This window comes from Nomascus leucogenys, chromosome 20 (genome assembly GCF_006542625.1).
Source record: "Nomascus leucogenys isolate Asia chromosome 20, Asia_NLE_v1, whole genome shotgun sequence".
Lineage (NCBI taxonomy): Eukaryota > Metazoa > Chordata > Mammalia > Primates > Hylobatidae > Nomascus > Nomascus leucogenys.
The window spans coordinates 38,536,530-38,556,670 of record NC_044400.1 but is presented as its reverse complement, the minus strand read 5'-3'; the positions used below and the strand labels follow the sequence as shown (position 1 = coordinate 38,556,670).

General features: G+C 39.3%; 1 protein-coding gene across 1 annotated transcript in view; it reads right to left on the bottom strand.

Moving 5' to 3' along the window:
• The window catches only part of TXK (TXK tyrosine kinase), a 68,683-nt gene that overhangs the window by 10,404 nt on the left and 38,138 nt on the right, over positions 1-20,141 (bottom strand). Inside the window, exons 7-11 of the mRNA XM_003258425.3 lie at positions 18,483-18,562; positions 17,419-17,546; positions 12,999-13,073; positions 9,720-9,891; positions 3,003-3,219 (exon numbers count right to left, since the gene is read on the bottom strand). Coding sequence (XP_003258473.1) covers positions 3,003-3,219; positions 9,720-9,891; positions 12,999-13,073; positions 17,419-17,546; positions 18,483-18,562 — 672 coding nt within the window. The remainder of the gene's footprint in view (positions 1-3,002; positions 3,220-9,719; positions 9,892-12,998; positions 13,074-17,418; positions 17,547-18,482; positions 18,563-20,141) is intronic.

Here is a 20,141-nt window from a genome sequence, read left to right as displayed (position 1 = left end):
CATGCCCAGCCTGCCCTCAGGATTAATTCAATCTGAAAGATGATACAACTATGAATCTTGGCACAAAAATAGTGTATATTTTTTTAACATCTTTATAGAAAAGCCCAAAATACATAACAGATAAGCCATAGTCATTTTATATCTTTGGGATCTCTAATACGTAATAAAATTAAGAAAATATATTTTAAAACATATTTCACTAAAGATAACTGTTTACAGTGATAATTTCATATTTCTTAAAATTATCACAATGAACTGAATATAATGCTATGTAGAAACAATATATCTGATGCCAAAGCAATTCATTTTCAGCAACTTAATCAAGAAAAACATTGATTTGATTATTTAGCCTCATGTAGGTAAACTAGATAAACTATTTGACAGAATTTTCCTCTTTTCAGCTAATTTGTCGTTCAATTAGTCAAGCAACAAAAGCAAGAAACTTGAAATAATAAATCACAAGGAACCAGTTTAGAAGATGCCAGCAAGTCCTAGCAATGACCAAACCACAAGAGAAGTTCTTGACAGGTAAAAGACTCATTGTTGACGGACATATTTCAAGTAGCATATAGGGAGATAAAATAGAACCCAAAGGAAAATGAGCAAACAAGGAAAAAAACAGGAGTAGGAGGGCCTGTGAGAAGCCATTTGGAGCAAATAAAATGACCAGAACTGTCACCCAATTGTTATCAGGAAAGACAAACCTGCAGACTAGGAAAGTGAGCCAGGTGGAGTTTATACCATATTCATCCACTCAAAGATTTGCTCATTTCTCCTAGGTGCTGGGTACCGGGGAATGTGCCTTTATGGAATTTTTTTTTTTTTAATGATCTATCTCTGTAATAGCAATAGTTAGCATTGCTGAGCTCCTCTACATGCTAGACACTGTTTATTAATTCATGTAATTCTCCCAACAAACCCATATGAGGAAGGTGCTATAATTAATACCACTTTACTGGTTAACTAGCTTGCCCAAGGTCTCACAGCTAATAAAAAACAGAGACAATATTTCAACCCAGCTAGCCTGGCTCTAGAGCAGTCATTCTCAACCTCAACTTCGCATGGGGCTCATCAGGGGAATTTTCAAAAAATATTGATGCCTGGGTTTCAGCCACAGAGATTCTGATTTAATTGGTCTGGCGTATGGCCTGGCTATTGCGATTTTTCTAAAAGCTTCCAAGTAATTGTAATGCACACCAAAGTTTGAAGTTTGAGAATGATTGTTTGTGACCTGTGTTCTTAATCACTGCGTGGCATCTCAGATGTCTAGGCCTTGATCTCAAAGACTCTAAGTCTCCTAAGATAGACTCTAGTATTTGTATAAATGATGTAAATAATTAACTATTGGGTGAAGCAGTAAATAGCAAATGCCCTGAGTGTTCCAAGCCATGGGTAGGATAAGCATACTTCCCAAGGTGTGCTGGGGCCAATGTAACTATGCTCCCTTTTTCTACCCAAAATACTCCAGCCTGAACAGTGAGTAATATGATCACTTTGATCATGTGTGATGGAAGCACAGAATTACTTCCAAGGGGCGATATCAGGGATTTCTCATAGACTTCTCCAATTCTCATTTGAGTTAATTTTTAGATTTAGAAATGAGACATGGAAGAACATAAGGACATCAAGGGAATAGTGTGAATATCACGAATAAATGTGGAATGGACAGAAAGTGTTACTCAAGGGGAGGTAGCAATGCAGGGAAGCAGTGTTGTTAGCATATGGTTTGGGGCAAGACAATCATTTATTTAAATAGGAATGTTCTGAGCATTACAGAAAAAAATAATTTAGCATTCCTAGTCTCTTCAATAATGCCAGTAGTGCTCTTGCAATCCTGTTAGGGCCAAACTACCTCCACATCAGGAGCAGTTATGCCCCTAGGTGACATTCTTTAGATAAAGTGGAGACTAAAACTGGAACTTGTTCTTCACTGTTGTATCTCCAGTGCTTAGCAGAATGCTTGGCATATACTAGGCACTCGATACATGTTTGATTACCGATTGAAAGAGAGAAAGGTGGAAGGAAAGAAAGAAGAAGGAAGAGAAGGAAGAAGGGAGAGCGGAAAGGAAAAGAAATCAGTTTTAGTCACATGATAGTTTAGGTGGTTAATTAGTTCAAGGCATATTTAGAGTAAAGCCTTACTTGGCTATGAAATCATCTTTGCAAAATTATGACTGAGAACCTAACTGACTCCATCTTGCTTCTAACCTCCAAGCTGTCCTTGTTCATTCCTGGGCATAGGCTAAACTAACTTTGGGAGGAATTTATAGTTTATAGTTTAAAACGAAGATGATAACAGCCCTTTCCCAAAACAAACCTCCCTCTTGCCTGGGGATTAGACTTCTTTTGTAGGACTAACAAATTAGCCACAAGATTAGAAATTATGGTTTAGGAGTCAGACAGCTGGAGGCTACAAGGTTCTGACTCTCCTTAAACTGCTCCTAAGATCAGTGCTTGAGATATTTTGCAGACCCTGCACTCGATGGATCAGCTAGCACCACCCAGATCGATTAACTGGCTCACCCGACCTTCTGCCCCCCACCAAGGAACTGACTCAGCATGAGGACAGCTTCAACTGCCAATGGTTTCATCTCCTACCCAACCAATCAGCTCTACTGGCTCACTGGCTTCCCCCCACCCACCAAGTTGTCCTTAAAAACTCTGATCCCCATATGCTCCGGGAGACTGATTTGAGTAATAATAAAACTCCAGTCTCCTGCACAGACGGTTCTGTGTGAATTACTCTTTCTCTATTGCAATTCCTCTGTCCTGACAAATCGGCTCTGTCTAGGCAGCAGGCAAGGTGAACCCATCGGGCCTTTACAGCTACAGCATCAATGGGCAATTAAAAACAAAGTTACATTTTACAACAAATTGCATGAATAGGTAAATGTTTAAAAATTAAATCAAGGACACATTATTCAAAGTATTGAAAGTAATTGTCACGTCCTTCTGAATACAGGTATGATACATTAAAAAAAGTAAATTTGCACCATACTTACCAAATCCCTATGAATATAGCCATTCCTCTCCAGATATTCCATTCCTTCACATATATCCTGGCATACACTCAGTAGCATTGCCTTCCTAAGCTTTCCTTTATTCTCCCTGAGATAGTTAAGCAGGCAGCCATTTTCCATGAACTCTGTCACAATGTAAAGGGGCTTCCGCTGTATACAGACCCCATAAAGTTGCACTAGCTTTGAATGAGATAATTTCCTGGTGAAGAAAAACATACACCAGTGAGCAGAATTGTCTTTGCATTTTAAAATGTTTGAACACAACTGGTAATATTTACCATCTATTTATCACTCTCATTATCAAGATAAGATAAAAATCAACCCAAACACAGAGAAAGTAGTGCAGTTTCCTTGCCACTTAATGCACTGAGAATGTGGGGTCAAGAGTTTAAGTGGTAATTCCAAAGGCAGAGTGGAGACAGAATATTACATGCGCTATATTCTACACGTAAGCATTTTATTTTTCTCCTCTTCATTCTATAATCCTTTTGTTTCTACATCACTGTTTATCCTTGCTAGGTCAAGCAAATTTCCTTTCCTGTTCCTTGAATTCCAACTTTCCTACCTGCAGCTGTTCAGATGAAAAATTCTGGACAGACAAGAGGGAGGAAAGAGTGACTAAAAAAGAAAACAGGCCGGGCGCGGTGGCTCACGCCTGTAATCCCAGCTCTCAGGGAGGCAAGAGGCGGGAGGATAGCTTGAGCCCAGGAGTTCGAGACCTGCCTGGGCAATATAGCAAGACCCCGTTCTCCAGAAAAAGAAAAAAAAAAAAGACAAAAAAGAAAACAAAAATTAAATTCTAAAGCATGAAGTTCTTTAAAAGGAAATTTGTAGATAAAGTTGGAAACTAAAAAACATTTACCAACATGAAAACTTGCAGTGTATTTCATAATCACACAAACACACACACACACACACACACACACACACACACACACACAAGCCTTGAATGTTGCCTATTAAAACATACCCAGAACTTTTTAGTTATCTAGACTTCAAAAGTTTATTGGTTTTGTGTGTGTGTGTGTGGAATATTATATTCAATCTCTAAAAGCCTTTTATGCCAACTAGTCATCATGGAAAATAATAGTCAAATTAATGCTTATAATTTTAGAAGATGTACCTTGTGTCAAATGTACCTTGAAAAATTATTGCTTCTTTTCATTCTTTTCATTCATAAAGGTAAAATAAAATCAGTGACTTGGGAAGACTGCGTACCTTAACACAATGTATATGAACGATTTTTGACTCGTTACCATAAAATTAGCTTGTGAAAACACTCCAGTTAATGAGGAAGAGAGGCATTCAGAGAACTTAACATTATCTTAATTTGGAGATATATATATATATAATATATATTTTGTTTGATTTACTTTTTGAATTCATAAAGTGTACTATCAGTTAAGGGATGAAGTTTACGTGTATATAGAGTAAGTGCAGAAAAGCAAGTCTTGAGATGAAATATTAATTTGCCACAGGAAATCCACCAAGTTGATACCCACATGGAAGCATATGAGAATTGAAACGTTACTGCATTTCCTTATCAAGATCACTAGTAAAAATCTAACAGAAATCAGGCAAACCTTTATCAGAAATCAGGCAAAAACAAACTCTCACATGTGATTCAGTCTAACAAATATGACAAGTATTTCTCACAAGCATAGGAAGATGCAAATGGAAAATCTACATTCTTGTTTGTTATACCTCTAGGACTTCTTAATACACATTATTTCTCAGTTTAGAGAAGTATGTGGGATTCATCATAGGGCAAACACACATTTAAATTTATTTAAATTTGTTATTTAAATATTTTCAGACCTTTTGCAGGCTTCTCCAGTTCTCCTTTTCTAATTATTCTCTTTCCCTAAGTAATCGCATTAAGTTTCAGGCTTTTAAATATCATCATATCATTTTGATCACTCACAAGTTAACACTCTGACCTTTTTCCTGAACCCCAGACTCATATATTTACCTCAACACTTGATCACACCTAATAACAGGCTTCTCAAATCCAACATGTCCAAAGCAGAATTCTTGATTTTTCCCCCTAAATCTGTTTGGTCTTCCCCCGTCTTTGTAAATGGTGCCACCCTTTGCCTAATATAATAATGTACACCAAAACCCTAGCGTCATCTTCATTCCTCTGGTTTCTTCCGACTACCTGCCACATTCAATTTATCAGCAAGTCTTGATGACTTTATCTCAAAAATGTATCCTGAAACAAGTCTCCTCTTTCCATCTCTTGCCCTCTGACATATATTAGTTTTCCAAGAGTGTATTGATAATTATGTTCATTAAGATCACGGTTTTTGTGCCCAGATGGTTCACAGTTTTGATTTCAATTAGAAGTTCTAACGATGTTTTGTTGTGGGACTACAGGCAAATTACATAATGTAAACCAAAAATAAAATTCTAAGCACCTAACCATCTGAATGGACTCCTCTTCTTAGCCAAGGGCATTCCAAAGTTAACCTGTAAAACTAGTTCAGGCCACGATGGGAAGAGGGAGTTGGACATGCCTCATAACCATTAACATCAACACAGACAGTGAGACTGATAGAACAGACTCTTTAAGTCTACTAAGAAACATTTACAATCTATTTTGCCTGAAATCTCCTACCTGGAAGTTTCATCTGTATAATAAACACAGACCATCTGTGTTGGTCTCCACAACTCTTTATAGTAACCCAGACGTTCCTTTCCATTGATTCCAGTTCTTTGGATAATAACCAACCGTCAATCAGAAAAGCTTTGAATCTGCCTATGACTTGGAAGCCCCCACCGATATGGACAGGAGACAGGGAAATACTGGGTAGAAGACGGCAGTTTCCCCAGGAAAGTCCTCACCCTCAAGCCTAGATACCTATGGCCCTAAGTGAGAACAGCCATTCCTGTTTTTGTGCCCCAAAAGTTGCTTTTTGGCCCACCACACCCCCTATCCTGTACCCATATAAATCGCAAACTCCAGGTCCAGAAGCAGATGAGAAGACGAATAGACAAACAGCAGAATGGTACAGCAGAGAAGGGGAGAAGAGAAGGAACGTCAGGAGGAGTTCGGCTGGACCAGTCAGAGAATCGGCTGTTGGATGGCCAAACTCCAGGGGAAGATCATCTTCCCACCCCATCATCCCCTGTCCAGCTTCCCATCCATCCTGCTGAGAGCCACCTCCAACACTCAATAAAACCCCACATGCTTCCTTCAAGTCTGTGTGTGACCTGATCTTCCAGGACACTGGACAAGAGCTTGAGATACAGAAAACTGTCACACTGGCCCCCTGCCCTTGCAAAAAGACAGAGGGTTCACTGAGCTGGTTAACCCTTAAGCCATCTGCAGATCACAAGGCTAAACGAGCACACAACAACACAGACCCACTTGGGCTTTGGGAGTTGCAGACACCCACCCCTAGATGCTGCTGTTGGGCTAGAGCCCAAAAGCACTCACCCTGATTCCTGCACCTGCCCGTCTGCATGCTCCCCATCTTGTAAAAGGTCATGTTGGCTGAACAGAAAGCCACACCTCTGTTGCATGTCCTGCAAGTGGGGGCCAGAAAACTCTCCTGTTTCACCACTCCCTGTTGTCCTGCCTTTCCAGACCAAACCAATGTACGTCTTACATGCATGGATTGATGTCTTATGTCTTCCTAAAATGTGTAAAACCATTTTTACATTTCGTAGGCCGATCACCTTGGGCACATATTATCAGGACCTCCTGAGGCTGTCATGGGCATGTCCTTAACCTTGGCCAAGTAAACTCTTAAATTAATTGAGACTTGTCTCAGATACATTTTGGTTTACAATAAGCCTTCTAAATGTTCTCTTTCTTATCTATAAAGTTGGGATCTTAATAGAAGCTACCTCTTGGAGTTGTGGTGAGGATTCATTAACTCATTCAATAATCCATAAATGTTTTTTAAGCACCAACTACATGCTATTCATCCTTTTAACACTCACCAGGTTTAACAGGAGAAATAAATAAAAGGTTATATTATTAGAGAGCTTGCATGCTAGTGGGAGAGAAATAAAACAACTGCACATGAAGCTTCAGAGTATGACAAGTACTTTGATGGAACTAACACAAAGCGATACAACAGAAAGCATTTGGCAGTGGGTATGCCAGCTTAAACAGAGTAGTCAGAGGAGACCTCCTGAAAGAGGTAATATTTAAACCACACACGGAAATGAGCTAATATGTGCAAAGCTGTATATACTTGCTACATAGTATGTCAATGCATGTCAACTATTTTAAAAATAAATATATTTGCAATAGGATGTTAGAATGGAAGATTTTCTGCCTCACTTTTTTAGAAATCAGGGATTTGTGTGTGTGTGTGTGTGTGTGTGTGTGTGTGTGTGTATGATAGGGTCTCACTCTGTCACTCAGGCTGGAGTGCAGTGGTGCCATCATGGCTCACTCTAGCCTCAGCTTGCTGAGCTCAATTGATCCTCCCACCTCAGCCTCCTGAGTAGCTGGGACTACAGGTGCTCACTACCATGCCTGGCTAGTTTTTTTATTTTTTTGTAGAGACAGGGTTTCGCCATGTTACCTAGGTTGGTTTCAAACTCCTAGGCTCAAGTGATCCTCCCATGTTGGCCTCCCAAAATGAATCAGGGGAAACATTGTCCTCAAAGATCCTGACCTCAAATGCCCAATCAGGCTTGTACCTTTCAAGAATTCTCTCATTATGACATTAAACATCTTCAATTCTTTCTTGTTAGATAGATATTCAAATATGTTTTTAACTCTCCCTGAATCACTTATCTCTCAAATATGTTTTTAACTCTCTCTGAATCACTTGTCTCCCATTCATTCTTTTTTTATGCCTATTTAATCCAACACAGGAATACAATTTTTGTCCTTTAGGTATAGAAAAACCATGGTAGGATGCAGATAGCTACAGGAAGCAAAGGCAGATAGAGATAGGGGCCTGGGGCACCTAAGGACACAAAAACATCATTGGGAAGCTGGTGTCACTGGGAAATTGTGTTTGTAATAACTTCCCATGGAATTCATTCTATTGTAAGTCAATGGAAAGGATATTTTGACAGGACCCTTGGGGTATGGGTTGAGAGCCCCAAGGGATATACTTGCTCTGCCTTCGAAAGAGAATGGGTCCAGTTAATCGAGAATGGGTCCAGTTAATCGCCTCTGATTATTGTTTGCTTGTTTTTTGTTTGTTTGTTTGTTTTTCTGGTTGGAGTCTGCAAGTGTGGGTCAGAACTAAATTTCTCTGGAAAACAGAGCAGAATCTAAATAATGCCATCTGGAGTTTTTCTTGTTCGCAGCATTGTTGTTCCTCTAAATAAATGTGGAACAAATATTTAAAGAATGTTAATTTGAACTATGGTCAAATTATTGGCCTGTCCTGGTCCCGCTCAGGTTATTACAGTTAATGAGCCACAGAAATGGGTTCAACTGAGTCAAAATGCTGTCCCAGGAAATCACAGAAGAGTTGTGTCCAACGGTCTACAAAGAGCCACTTCTTTTAGAGCTCTGGACCCTTATGTCCTCTGAAAGCAAATACTTTTTTATCCTTAAAAAACCATTAACTCTTTTTGGCCACTGGAGGATGCCCTTTCAAAAGATGACTAGTATATCACTACTAAGACATAACCATCATTTTTGCTTCTGGGAAAAGGAAAAAAAAAAAAGAGTACTTGTAAAGCACCTATTATTGAGCTGAAAAGAACACACTTGCTTGTCACTGATACCGACAGGAGGCAGGGAAATACTAGGTAGAAGAGGGCAGTTCCCCAGCAAAATCCCCACCTTCAAGCCTGGAAACCTGCAGTCCTAAATGGGAACAGACATTTTTATTTTTGTGCCCAGATGCTGCCCTTGCCAAGACTGCTCGAGCCTGCCACACCCCTGTACTGTGCCCATATAAACCCCAAGCTCCATTGGCAGGTGACAGAGCAGGGCAGCAGAGAAGAAGAGAAGAGGAGGAGTGTCTCTAAACATTGAGAGGAGTTCTGCTGGGGGTGGTCAGAGATGAGATTGTCTGCAGGACAGTCAAACTCCCAGGGAAGATCATCTTCCCACTCCATCCCCTTTCCAGCTCCCCATCCATCCCGCTGAGAGCCACCTCCATCACTCAGTAAAATCTCTGCATTCACCATCCTTCAAGTCCGTGTGACCTGATTTTTCCTGGATGCCATACAAGGACCCAGGTATCAAGATGGCAGGATGCAAAAGGCTGTCACCCTGACTTTCCACTGAGGTGGTTAACACTTAGCCATCTGCAGATGGAAAAGCTAAAAGAGCACTGTAACACCTCTAGACACTGTCGTGGGGCCAGAGCCCAAAAGCACTCACCCTGGCTCACCTGCATGCTTCTCTTCCCATAAGGGATTTGAGCACACAGCGGCTGAGTAAGTGAGCCACCCTCTTCACAAGGGGTTCTGCAAAGGTGTCAAGGGAATTCTCCTGTCTCATCACTTACATAAATTCTCTTATTTAATTCACACATCGATCCAGTGAGGTAGGGACTTTCACCCCATTTTATAGATGAGGACATTGAGGCTTGGAAAGGTGAAATAATTCACCCAGGTCACACAGAGGTCAAATAATGTGCCTGGGTTACACAATGAGCTTCAGCAAAGCTGTGACACGAATCCAGGTGTGGCTGCCTCCAAAGCTCATGTTGTTTCCACGACACCAGGACATGGTATGATATTTATCAGAGTGTTGTTTATACGTACATCATCACTTTGGCCTCTTCGATGAAATCCTCTTCAGACATGGAGCCTTCATTGATGGCCTTAATAGCTACCTGGATATGTGACCGCCATTCACCTAAATGGACCACTCCAAACTGACCGCTTCCAATCTCCTTTATAAAAGCCAACTCGGATGGATCTATCTCCCACTTTTCTGAAAAAGTAAAACATCCATGTTACAAGTAGAAAGAAAGAATGTTAAAATATTAGGGCTGGAAAATGTTTAGGAAGTATCTATTATTTGACAGAGTGTTTAAAAAATGTATAAAGTGGAGAGGATATGAAGCCATTTTAATACTCTCACTGTGGCTTAAACGTAATTCAAGAACTCAAGTTTCAAAACACAAACTTTATTTATTTTGTGATGTTTGTATAACAAATTAAGGATAGCAAAACGCACTCTCCGCTCCCAAAGAGAACAGCGAACACACTTCTGTGCCTTTCTAAACTAAACCTACCAAAACTAGACCTGGGACCCAAAATATTTATGTTCCCAGTCTGTTTTTTTTTTTTTTTCCTGGTGAGTAAATTTGTAAGGCAAATAAAACTGTGATTTCAGTTCTTCCTGTTGGTCTTCTCACTCCATCCCTAAAGGGCTTTTCTCCCTTGGTACTTTTTCTTCTTAGGGAAAAGTCCAATGAAATCATCTAATAAACAAATTCAGTGTTAGAAATCTAACCCACATATATCTAAGAGTATATCTGAAGTGAAATTTTTACTGTATATTTCTCATTTTATAGAAGCAAATCAGGAAAAAATAAATTGTTTTTAAAAGAACCCTCTTGAGAACTGTGCCAAACTTAATGGTTTAGTGTCTCCTTTTACTACAGCAATACCTCCATCTGCTGGAACTTTTGAATAATGCATTTAAAAGAATTGTAAAATCTGACAGTCCCTGCTATCAGCTGTGCAAAGTATTCCCCCTCCCTATAGAAGGTATGTTTTATTATTATTATTATTATTTTTTGGAGACAAAGTCTCACTCTGTCACCCAGGCTGGAGTGCAGTGGCGCGATCTCAGCTGACTACAAGCTATACCTCTTAGGTTCAAGTGATTTTCCTGCCTCAGCCTCCCAAGTAGCTGGGATTACAGGCACGCCACCACGCCTTGATAAATTTTTGTATTTTTAGTAGAGACAAGGTCTCACCATGTTGCCTAGCCTGGTCTCAAACTCCTGAGCTCAGGCGATCTGCCCACCTCAGTCTCCCAAAGTGCTGGGATTATAGGCATAAGCCACCACACCCAGCCTCATAGGTATGTTTTAAGAGTAACATGGGAGGATATATTCATGGCCTTGGAATTGGCATGAATTTATTCAACAGAATATAACCACAGAGAAAAATATTGATCAATTATACTTCATAAAACTTCTGTTCATCAAAAATACCCCCATTAAGAAAGTAAAAAGTTAAGCTAAACTAAAAAAGTTTAGAAGATATTTCTAAAATATACAACCAACGTAGAATTCTTATTCTGAATATAAATAAATCAACTAGAGAAGACAACTTTTTTAAGGGTAAAAAATTTGAATGGAGTATTCTCTCATGAAGAGAATATCCAAATGGCCACTAAGCCAAATTGACCAAAATAATTAGTCATCAGGGAAATGTAAATTTAGACCATAATGAGATACTACTACACACCAGATTGGCTAACATGTAAAAAAAAACTAGAATAAAATATTGGCAAGGGCAAAGGTATGGAGCCACTAGAACTTATATATTGTTGATGGGAGTGTAATTTTGTATAAGCTCTTTAGAAAACTGACTGTATCTACTAAATCTAAACATATGCATAGCCTGTGACCCAGCAGATCTACACTTAAGCACATATCCAACATATGCTGGAATGTAAATGTGCACTTAACTTCATCAAAACACACACAGAAATGTTCTTAACAATATTATTTGTAAGAGCCAAAAATTGGTAACAACCCAAATGGCCATCTACAAGAAGCATGGCTAAATCAGTTGTGGTATGTCATGCAGTGTAGCACTGCACCACAGTGGAAATAAACCAACCCCACCCAGGACCACGGATGAAACTCATAGATGTAATGAGGAAGAGGAAGCCAGACACAAAAAAATGCAGTGTCCTTTCCTGTTTATATAATGTAATCAAACCAGGCAAAACAAATCAAGCTATAGACTTATGAGTTGTACACTATTCTATTTGTTTTTAAATGTTTTAAGTTTATTTTGAAGAAATTAAAAAGAATCATGTTAACTTAAGTAAATTGTTAATGGTAGAACTTTGTATTATATATACTATCTGTGGGCCAGAGGAATAATACAGGCACCAATAATAGCCAGAAATCTTGCTTCCATCCTCTTAACTTAATGAGATCCTGAGTCCCAGTTACTTGTTTCCCAGTATAATTGTGTTATTGATTTTTTCAGTATATTCTGAATCTCACTATTGAGAGAAGTTTAAAGGAATAAAATGTCACCAAATTAGAAAATAGGATTCCCTGACACTTATTTATTCTCACAGATTCACAAATACCACATTTGCTAGAAAGTGGTTCAAATTGAACTTTGTGCATGTTCTATTAGAAAAAGAAAAAGATGAAGATGATACTTTCAGCAGCTCTTTTTAGTAGCTTCTCTTGGAGAGGAATCATTTCCCAGGCACCCTTGTAACCAAAGAACAACAACCGAAACATCCAAATAAAAAGAATTGTAATTTATCAAAAGGGTGAAGATTAAGGCTCCTGGAAATGTAACAGTGAAATCTGAGGTAAAACTGAAGCATTTCTCCCCAAAGTTTAAATTGTCCTTATGAGATGCACATATTTAAACATCTCAGAAGGGTGATGTAAACTTTGAGAAGAAATGTTTCTAGATAGACATTTCAGAAGTGCTGAGAGTTCAAAGAATCAATAGGGAACTTAGATTCTTTTTTTTTTTCTTTTTTCTGAGACAGAGTCTCACTCTGCTGCCCAGGCTGGAGTACAGTGGCATGATCTCGGCTCACTGTAACCTCCGCCTCCTGGGTTCAAGTGATTCTCCTGCCTCAGCCTCCCAAGTAACTGGGATTACAGGCATCCGCCACCAAACCTGGCTAATTTTTTGTATTTTTAGTAGATACGGGGTATCACCATTTTGGCCAGGGTGGTCTTGAACCCCTGACCTAAGGTGATCCACCCACCTTGGCCTCCCAAAGTGCCAGGATTACAGGTGTGAGCCACCGCACCCAGCCAGAGTAGATTGTATACTACTGGATTTGCTATTTTACTTCAGCATGTGTGTACACTTTACCGTAGCTAAACCCAGCTGTGGCTGGTAAACAACTGCCCATCAGCCCAACTGGATATCGGAGACGAGTCATGAGACCTAAGGAGAGAGAGAAATCAATATTTCAAGCCTAGTTGCTAATATAGAAGAAAGAATGAAATATTCTAGACGATAGTACCATTCTTTAAATAATTAGGCAAACAAAATTCATTCTACCAGTTAGCAGTTTTATTTCACCATTTGAAAAACATTTTCCAAAAAAAAAAATATATATATATATACTCATTGTATGCAATTTAAAGAATCTAGGAAAGTATAAAGATGACCCCAAAAAATCCCTCACAAAATCTTAGTATCCACAGATAGATTGTTATTATCTTGGTGAACATTTTTGCAAAAATCTCTATGTGCATAATTGAAAACACGAACACATCCAATATATTTTACAGAAATATAAATATTTTGTTAAAAGCTTTTTGCACTATGCACATAATTGATATATGTCATTGACTATAAACAGAGCTTAAATTTATTTCCAAGATTTCACTATTATAAAATATGCCATATGTCCTTGAACATACATTTGTCTATACTTCTCAAATTATCACCTTAAAAAATGTGATTTCCAGGTCAAAGGGTGTCCAGAAAGGATGTACTAATTTATTCAACCACCAACAGTGTTGAAGTGTGCCCATTTTCTATACTCTTTGTTTTTTTGATTTTTAATAGCATGGTAGAGTAAATGAGATTTCATTTGATTGGGTTAACATATAGAATCCTATACATTAAATGTCTCTTGTTTTCCTTTCAGTGACCCACTTAGGCATATACCTTACATTTCAACTTAGTTTAATAATCATTTATTATTTATTTATTCAACTAATATTTATTAAAAGCCTGGTATGTGCTTTTAATAAAAGCTTTTAATAAAACAGTATCTAGATGTTGGGAGACAGTAGGGAACAAGACTGATGATTCGGTCTTGCTCTCATGAAGATTACATTCTAGTGAGAGGAAGAGAAAATAACAAGTGCATGCACACACAAGAAACAGTAGATGATGATTAAGTGCAAGGCAGACCAGATAACATAGTTACTTCAGAGTGGGCGCTCAGGCAAGGCCTTTCAGACAAGATGACAGCTATGCTGACATTAATTGACGAAGAGCCTTCCAGGTAGATGGAACAGCATGTGTAAATGCTGGAAGACAGAGAGGAGCTTGACCAGTGTAAGAACAAAAAGAAGCGCATATTAAGTGCCTATTGTGTGCGAGGCACTCTTCTAGGTAGATTCCCAAAGATCCCAGCAGATTCCAAGATGAGTAAGATGAGGACTCTGCCCACAGGGAGCTCTATCTCAGTGAGGGAAGACAGGCAGAGAGAGGCCATTCTAACGTGAAGGAATAAGTATTGTGCTGGAGATGCACATAGGGTGCCTTGGGATGTAGAGAAAGAGCACTTAACACATTGTTGGACTCAAAGAAGTGTTCGGGAGGAAATGACTGAGATGAAACTAACACATGGAGTTAACCCATGGGGAGAAACTATGAAGGACTTTCTAAGCAGAGGTAACAGCATGAGATGAAACTTAGAAATGTGAAGCATGGTGGTGGGTACTTGAGCAAAACTCAGGAGGTAGAGCCAGACAAATTACACTGGAAAGGTAAGCAGTATTCTGGGTATGATGGGCCTCATAAGCCACGCTAGGGAGCATTACATTTTCCTGCAGGTGAGAGGAAGCTATTAAAAAGTCCCAAGTAGGAGGGCACAGTCAGATTTACATTTCTTTTTCTTTTTCTTTTTCTTTTCTTTTCTTTCTTTTTTTTTTTTTTTTCTTTTGAGATGGAATTTCACTCTTGTTGCCCAGGCTGGAGTGCAACGGTGTGATCTTGGCTCACTGCAACCTCCGCCTCCCAGGTTCAAGCAATTCTCCTGCCTCAGCCTCTCGAGTAGGTGAGATTACAGGCATGTGCCACCATGACTGGCTAATTTTGTATTTTTAGTAGAGATGGGGTTTCACCATGTTGGCCAGGCTGGTCTTAAACTCTTGACCTCAGGTGATACACCCACCTTGGCCTCCCAAAGTGTTGGAATTACAGGCATGAGCCACTGCACCCAGCCAGATTTACATTTCTGATAGATCACTCTGGTACTAGCAGAATGGATTAAGGGGAAATCAACATTGGAGGCAAGGAGACCAGTTAAGAGGCTACTGCAGTTGTCCAAGTGAGCAATGATCAGGGCAGCACTAGAAGGTAGGGAGAAGCAGGTATCTATAGGAGACACATTTAGGATATGAAATCAATTGCATTTGATAATTAATCAGAAGTGAGGTATTAAGAAGCATTTATTTAATTCCTATGCTTCCAACCCCTACAAGGGGCTGGATGATACTAGTATTACCTGAGAGAGAGAAAAGAAAGAGGACATTTGGAGGGAGAGTAATGGTGTAAGATGAAGCATCCTACTTCATCAGTGAAGTTCAGGGCCTGCGGGATTGCAAGTGCCTTTGTCTACCAGACAGAAGATTATGCAAAGGGAGATGCCTAAGGTGAGAAGAGTAGTGATCAGGGATGGAATCTGGAGGAAAACCAATATTTAAGGGAAGAGTAGAAGTAGGGCACATTGGGAAGACCCATTAGGAACTATTGAGTTAGAGAAGGCCAAAAAGGGATGGTGTCAAACATCGAAGGAGCAACAAGTGACACTGCCAAATGTAGCAGAGAGGACCTGAACACATGAGAACTAGAAAGCCCCACTGTACTGTCAATATAGGGGCCACTGGTCAAATATGGAGTGTTGAAAGCAGAAGACAGATCATAGATGTTTAAAAAGTAAATGGAAAGTGAGAGAGTGGAGACAGTGGATGTGGACACATTTTTCCAAAAGTGTGACTTACAAGAGCAATGTGTAAAGGGAGAAAGAATTAGGGCAGCAGGAGGAGAGTTGTTTTTGTTTTTAGGATAAGAAAGTCTTAAGCATGTTTATAGGATTAAGAGCCAAAGGGAGATAGTCAGAAGAATGGAAGAGATACAGGAGAGAAAGGAACAGTGGATGGCAGGTAAGGGCAAGAGCACAGGCATGCCCTCACTACTACTGGAGGGAATGAGGATGAGACAGCATGGGGACAGAAGAGGAGATGGAGATCACTCATGCCTGGTGACTTCACTTTTCCTAGTGAGGTACACAGACAGCAGATTTGCCAATAAGGCAGTGGTTAATTTTGGTAAAGGAGTCTTGAGAATGGTAAAAGTTTGAACAGGGAACAGGAATGGATGCTTACCAGTGACTCTAAGACCTAGTTCAGGTTAAAGCCCTCATCTAACCTCATTTAACCTTATCACCAAAACCACTCCTTCTCTTTTCTTTGGAGGAAGGAGAAAGAGGAATGTAAAGGAGAAAACTCAGAGCTGACATCTTGACTCTATCTCTAGCTACAACTAAGACCTTTACGGCCCCACCCAGATATTGTACCCTCAATCCTTAACCAAAATTCCAGTGACTGCCTGGAATATCCATGTGGATGCATCCCACAAGTGGATAAAAATGTCCTTTGATATATTCCATGTGGATGCATCCCACAAGTGGATAAAAATGTCCTTGATATATTCCTGATACTTAGAACCAGTGTAATGGAAAAGTGAGCTCTTTCCAAAAAGAATATTTGTCAACACTTTTCATGAGAGAAATCTGAAAAAGAAATGCAAGACAAGAAGTCAAAGTAATATGAAAAGTAACAGTGGATTCCGAATTCTGCAATGCTGAGATAAGAAGGTTCCCCATGGGCTCAGAGTGGTTCAGCACAGGTTGGGCAAGGGCTGAAGGCCAGAGAGGTGATCTTAATTGTGGTGGAACTTTCTGGGATCCTACATCTTTCCACAGATGATAGGTTTGCACAAATAGCAATTATTGCAAACAATGGCTGGGGAGATGGGTTAAATATGCCTCTGGTATAGTTAGGCTAAATTGTAACTGTGAAAGGCTGTGTTCTCTGTGACTTTTTATATTCTCCAAACAAGAAAGAACAGAGAATGAGAGATATAAGGGTAATTTTCTATTACAATTGTCCAAAGTAGAGAGCAGATTTATGGGGGCAAAGGGAAAGCAGCATCATTATTTAGGGTATTTGAAATCTTATTACATTTAGCCCTGTGTAAATTTCCAGAACAAATGCATAATAATTGATGACTATTTGCTTCTCTGTCATCTATCATTTTTCTAACCTGGTAGAAATATAAGAAATTGACCTTCCTCTTGCCCCCAACCAACTAGAAAAATGAAGAGGCATCAATAAGAAAGATAATTGCTCAAAAGATAGGTTGTACTTCAAACTCTTAAACTATTTCTACAGGGAGATTTGCTCCTGTTGCGTGCCTGATACCAAAGATGCATTGCCCATCAAGGGCATGGCTCCCTGACTCACCCAGCTTGAAGTTCCCCACTTACCGGCTGCATTGTGCTGGTGATACCAGATTAACTCAGGGATTGATTGAAAGACATGTCTTTCAGCCACATACCACTGTCCTGACTCATTCTTTTTTATCTGATAATGTTTTATGGCAGCCTCCATACTTCTACAATCAAGAAAATGTGAATTACTAGAAATGTGAAAGATCACTTTGGATCTAAGCCAACTCATTAAACAACAGGACTCCAGGTCTAAAACTCATCCTAGCAACACTACACTGAGAAGTAGATTGGCTGAATTCAACAAGTGCCTCCCCATGCCAAGAAAATTCCTCAACTAAATTATTGGGGCCTTAGATTCAAATGTAACTTCAGCCAAAGTTGTCCGAGTGACAAGACTAGTGTTCAAAAAAGCAGATCTCATAATGAATACATATAAGTACCTATTGAACATCAAGTATTGGTTAAATGAATGAACACATGCACTGTAAGCAATTGGAGATGTGAGACAAGAAGGGAGGAAAAACCAATGCCAGGTGCATTAGTTAGTAGGTTACTACTATGGGCAATTGGGGCTCAATACTTGTAGGAACCTAGGAGAGACTGGGGAACACACCTCACAATTGTCCCACTGAAGTGCAAAGAAGCTGAGATATTTATCCACCAACTCCCATTCTCTTTAACGTAGGGTTGCTCCTGGGATGTTACCTCTCAGGCACTTTCAGCCTAGCCATGGGGCCCACAAGTTCCCACAGCCAGAGAACATCCTCAGGCAGACAGACACAGGAAGCTTTCTGAGTGCGAGAGACTTTTGTGCAAGTGAATCCCAGAACAGACCAAGGGATATCAGGAAAGCCCCCAACAGTGTCTACTACAACTAATCTCCCCCTCTTTACTTTATGGTTGAGAAAAGGAAGACGGGAGAGGTTCAGAAACTTACGCAATGTCACACAGAACATGCTAGGGATATATCATGGACTGGTTGGTTTTTCTGACTTCCAGGCCAAAAATCTTTTCCCTAAGCTAAGCTCTCACTAACATTCTCTGTGTGATGGAGACTGTCCCAGGGATTATTTCTATAGTAACCAAAATCGCATGCTTACCTTCTAGCTCCCACAAATACGGAAATTGTGTAGGATCCTAAATGTCTTGAATCTCTGACAATAAATGCACCTTCTTTAGACTGCAAAAAAAAATCATTTATTGAATAAGTCTATTCCTTCTTAGAAAGACAAACCTACAACTCAGGGATGAAAATCAAAGCTATATTGACTTACCATAAATAAGCAACCTACTATATTAGTAATATGAAGAATTAGATTGTCTTTACAAGTACACAAAATCTTATCTCCTTTATAGATTTAGAAGTCACACCTATAAAATAAATTGTAATTGGGACATGCATTTATAATGTATTTTAGAATATTGCTACTGATTTCTCTAAGAAAAATTCTCTATTTGACAACATTGTACCCTACTGCTTATTTTTGTTATATTGATCAGAATAATAGATAAAAAGTCACTGTAGAATAGGAAAAACACTAAGACAGACTGACCGGATTGTACTTTGGAAGAAGAGCAACAAGGTGGCAGGGAGGAACACAGCTGGGCAAGCAGGGAGTGGGGAAGGACACCAGAGTTCATGGGAAGGAGAAAGAAAGAACAGATTTGGGGGAGTCTGAAAAGAAAAGCAAAAGGAACCGTATTAGTTGCAGTAGGGGTATGGGAAGATAAAAAGAAATGGTAAAGGGGAGAACATGACAATAAATCTGAAGTTATGTTATAAATTAGATTCCTATTAACATTCTTTGGGAGATGCCAATAAAGCTGTAAATTGCTTTCAAAGAATCTTGAATGTTGGATTGCTTTGATTCATTTGTTTGACATTGTAAAATGATTTAGCTTTACTGAGTGTGCTTATGCTTATGAAGAGGGAAAATACATCTCAGAATCTTGTCAAACCCATAGAAGCTTACACTTATAAAGTGCTGGCATTATTTACATTGTGCTTGAGAATTGCAGAACCCAAATAGCATGGTCTGACCCTCAAGGTAAACGTATTACATTAAGTAGAGTCTTCTCCTTCTCATTCCAGATGTTCACCAAGATATAAGCCTTATTCCCTGGTCAAATTGTTTTAACCAAAGAATCTCTTGCAGCCATTCGAAATAATAAAATCTAGCTTTTACTATATTCCTACAATGTACAAGGGTACTGTTACATACCACAGAGGACACGAGATGTAAAAGACAAAGATGAAAAAATAAAGTTGAATGTATTGTGTATATGTATATAATACACACAAACAAGTACATGTAGTATGCGTATAAAGTTGCATATGTAGTGATCGCTTTATAGAAACAAAGTAGAAAGGGTACAAGCAAGATTTCCTGACTACAAAGCAATAAAACCAGAAATTAATAACAAACTCAAAAGTAAAAAAGCTCCTATCACCTATAGATTTTTAAATTTTCTTTCTTTCTCTTTCTTTCTTTCCTTTTTTTTTTTTTTTTTTTGAAATGGAGTCTCGCTTCGTCACCCAGGCTAGAGTGCAATGGCATGATCTCGGCTCACTGCAACCTCCACCTCCCAGGTTCAAGCTGTTCTCCTTTTCTCCTGCCTCAGCCTCCCCAGTAGCTGGAATTACAGGCACATGTCACCATGCCCGGCTAATTTTTGTATTTTTAGTAGAGACGAGGTTTCACCATGTTGGCCATGCTGGTCTCGAAATCCTGACCTCAAATGATCCGCCCACCTCAGCC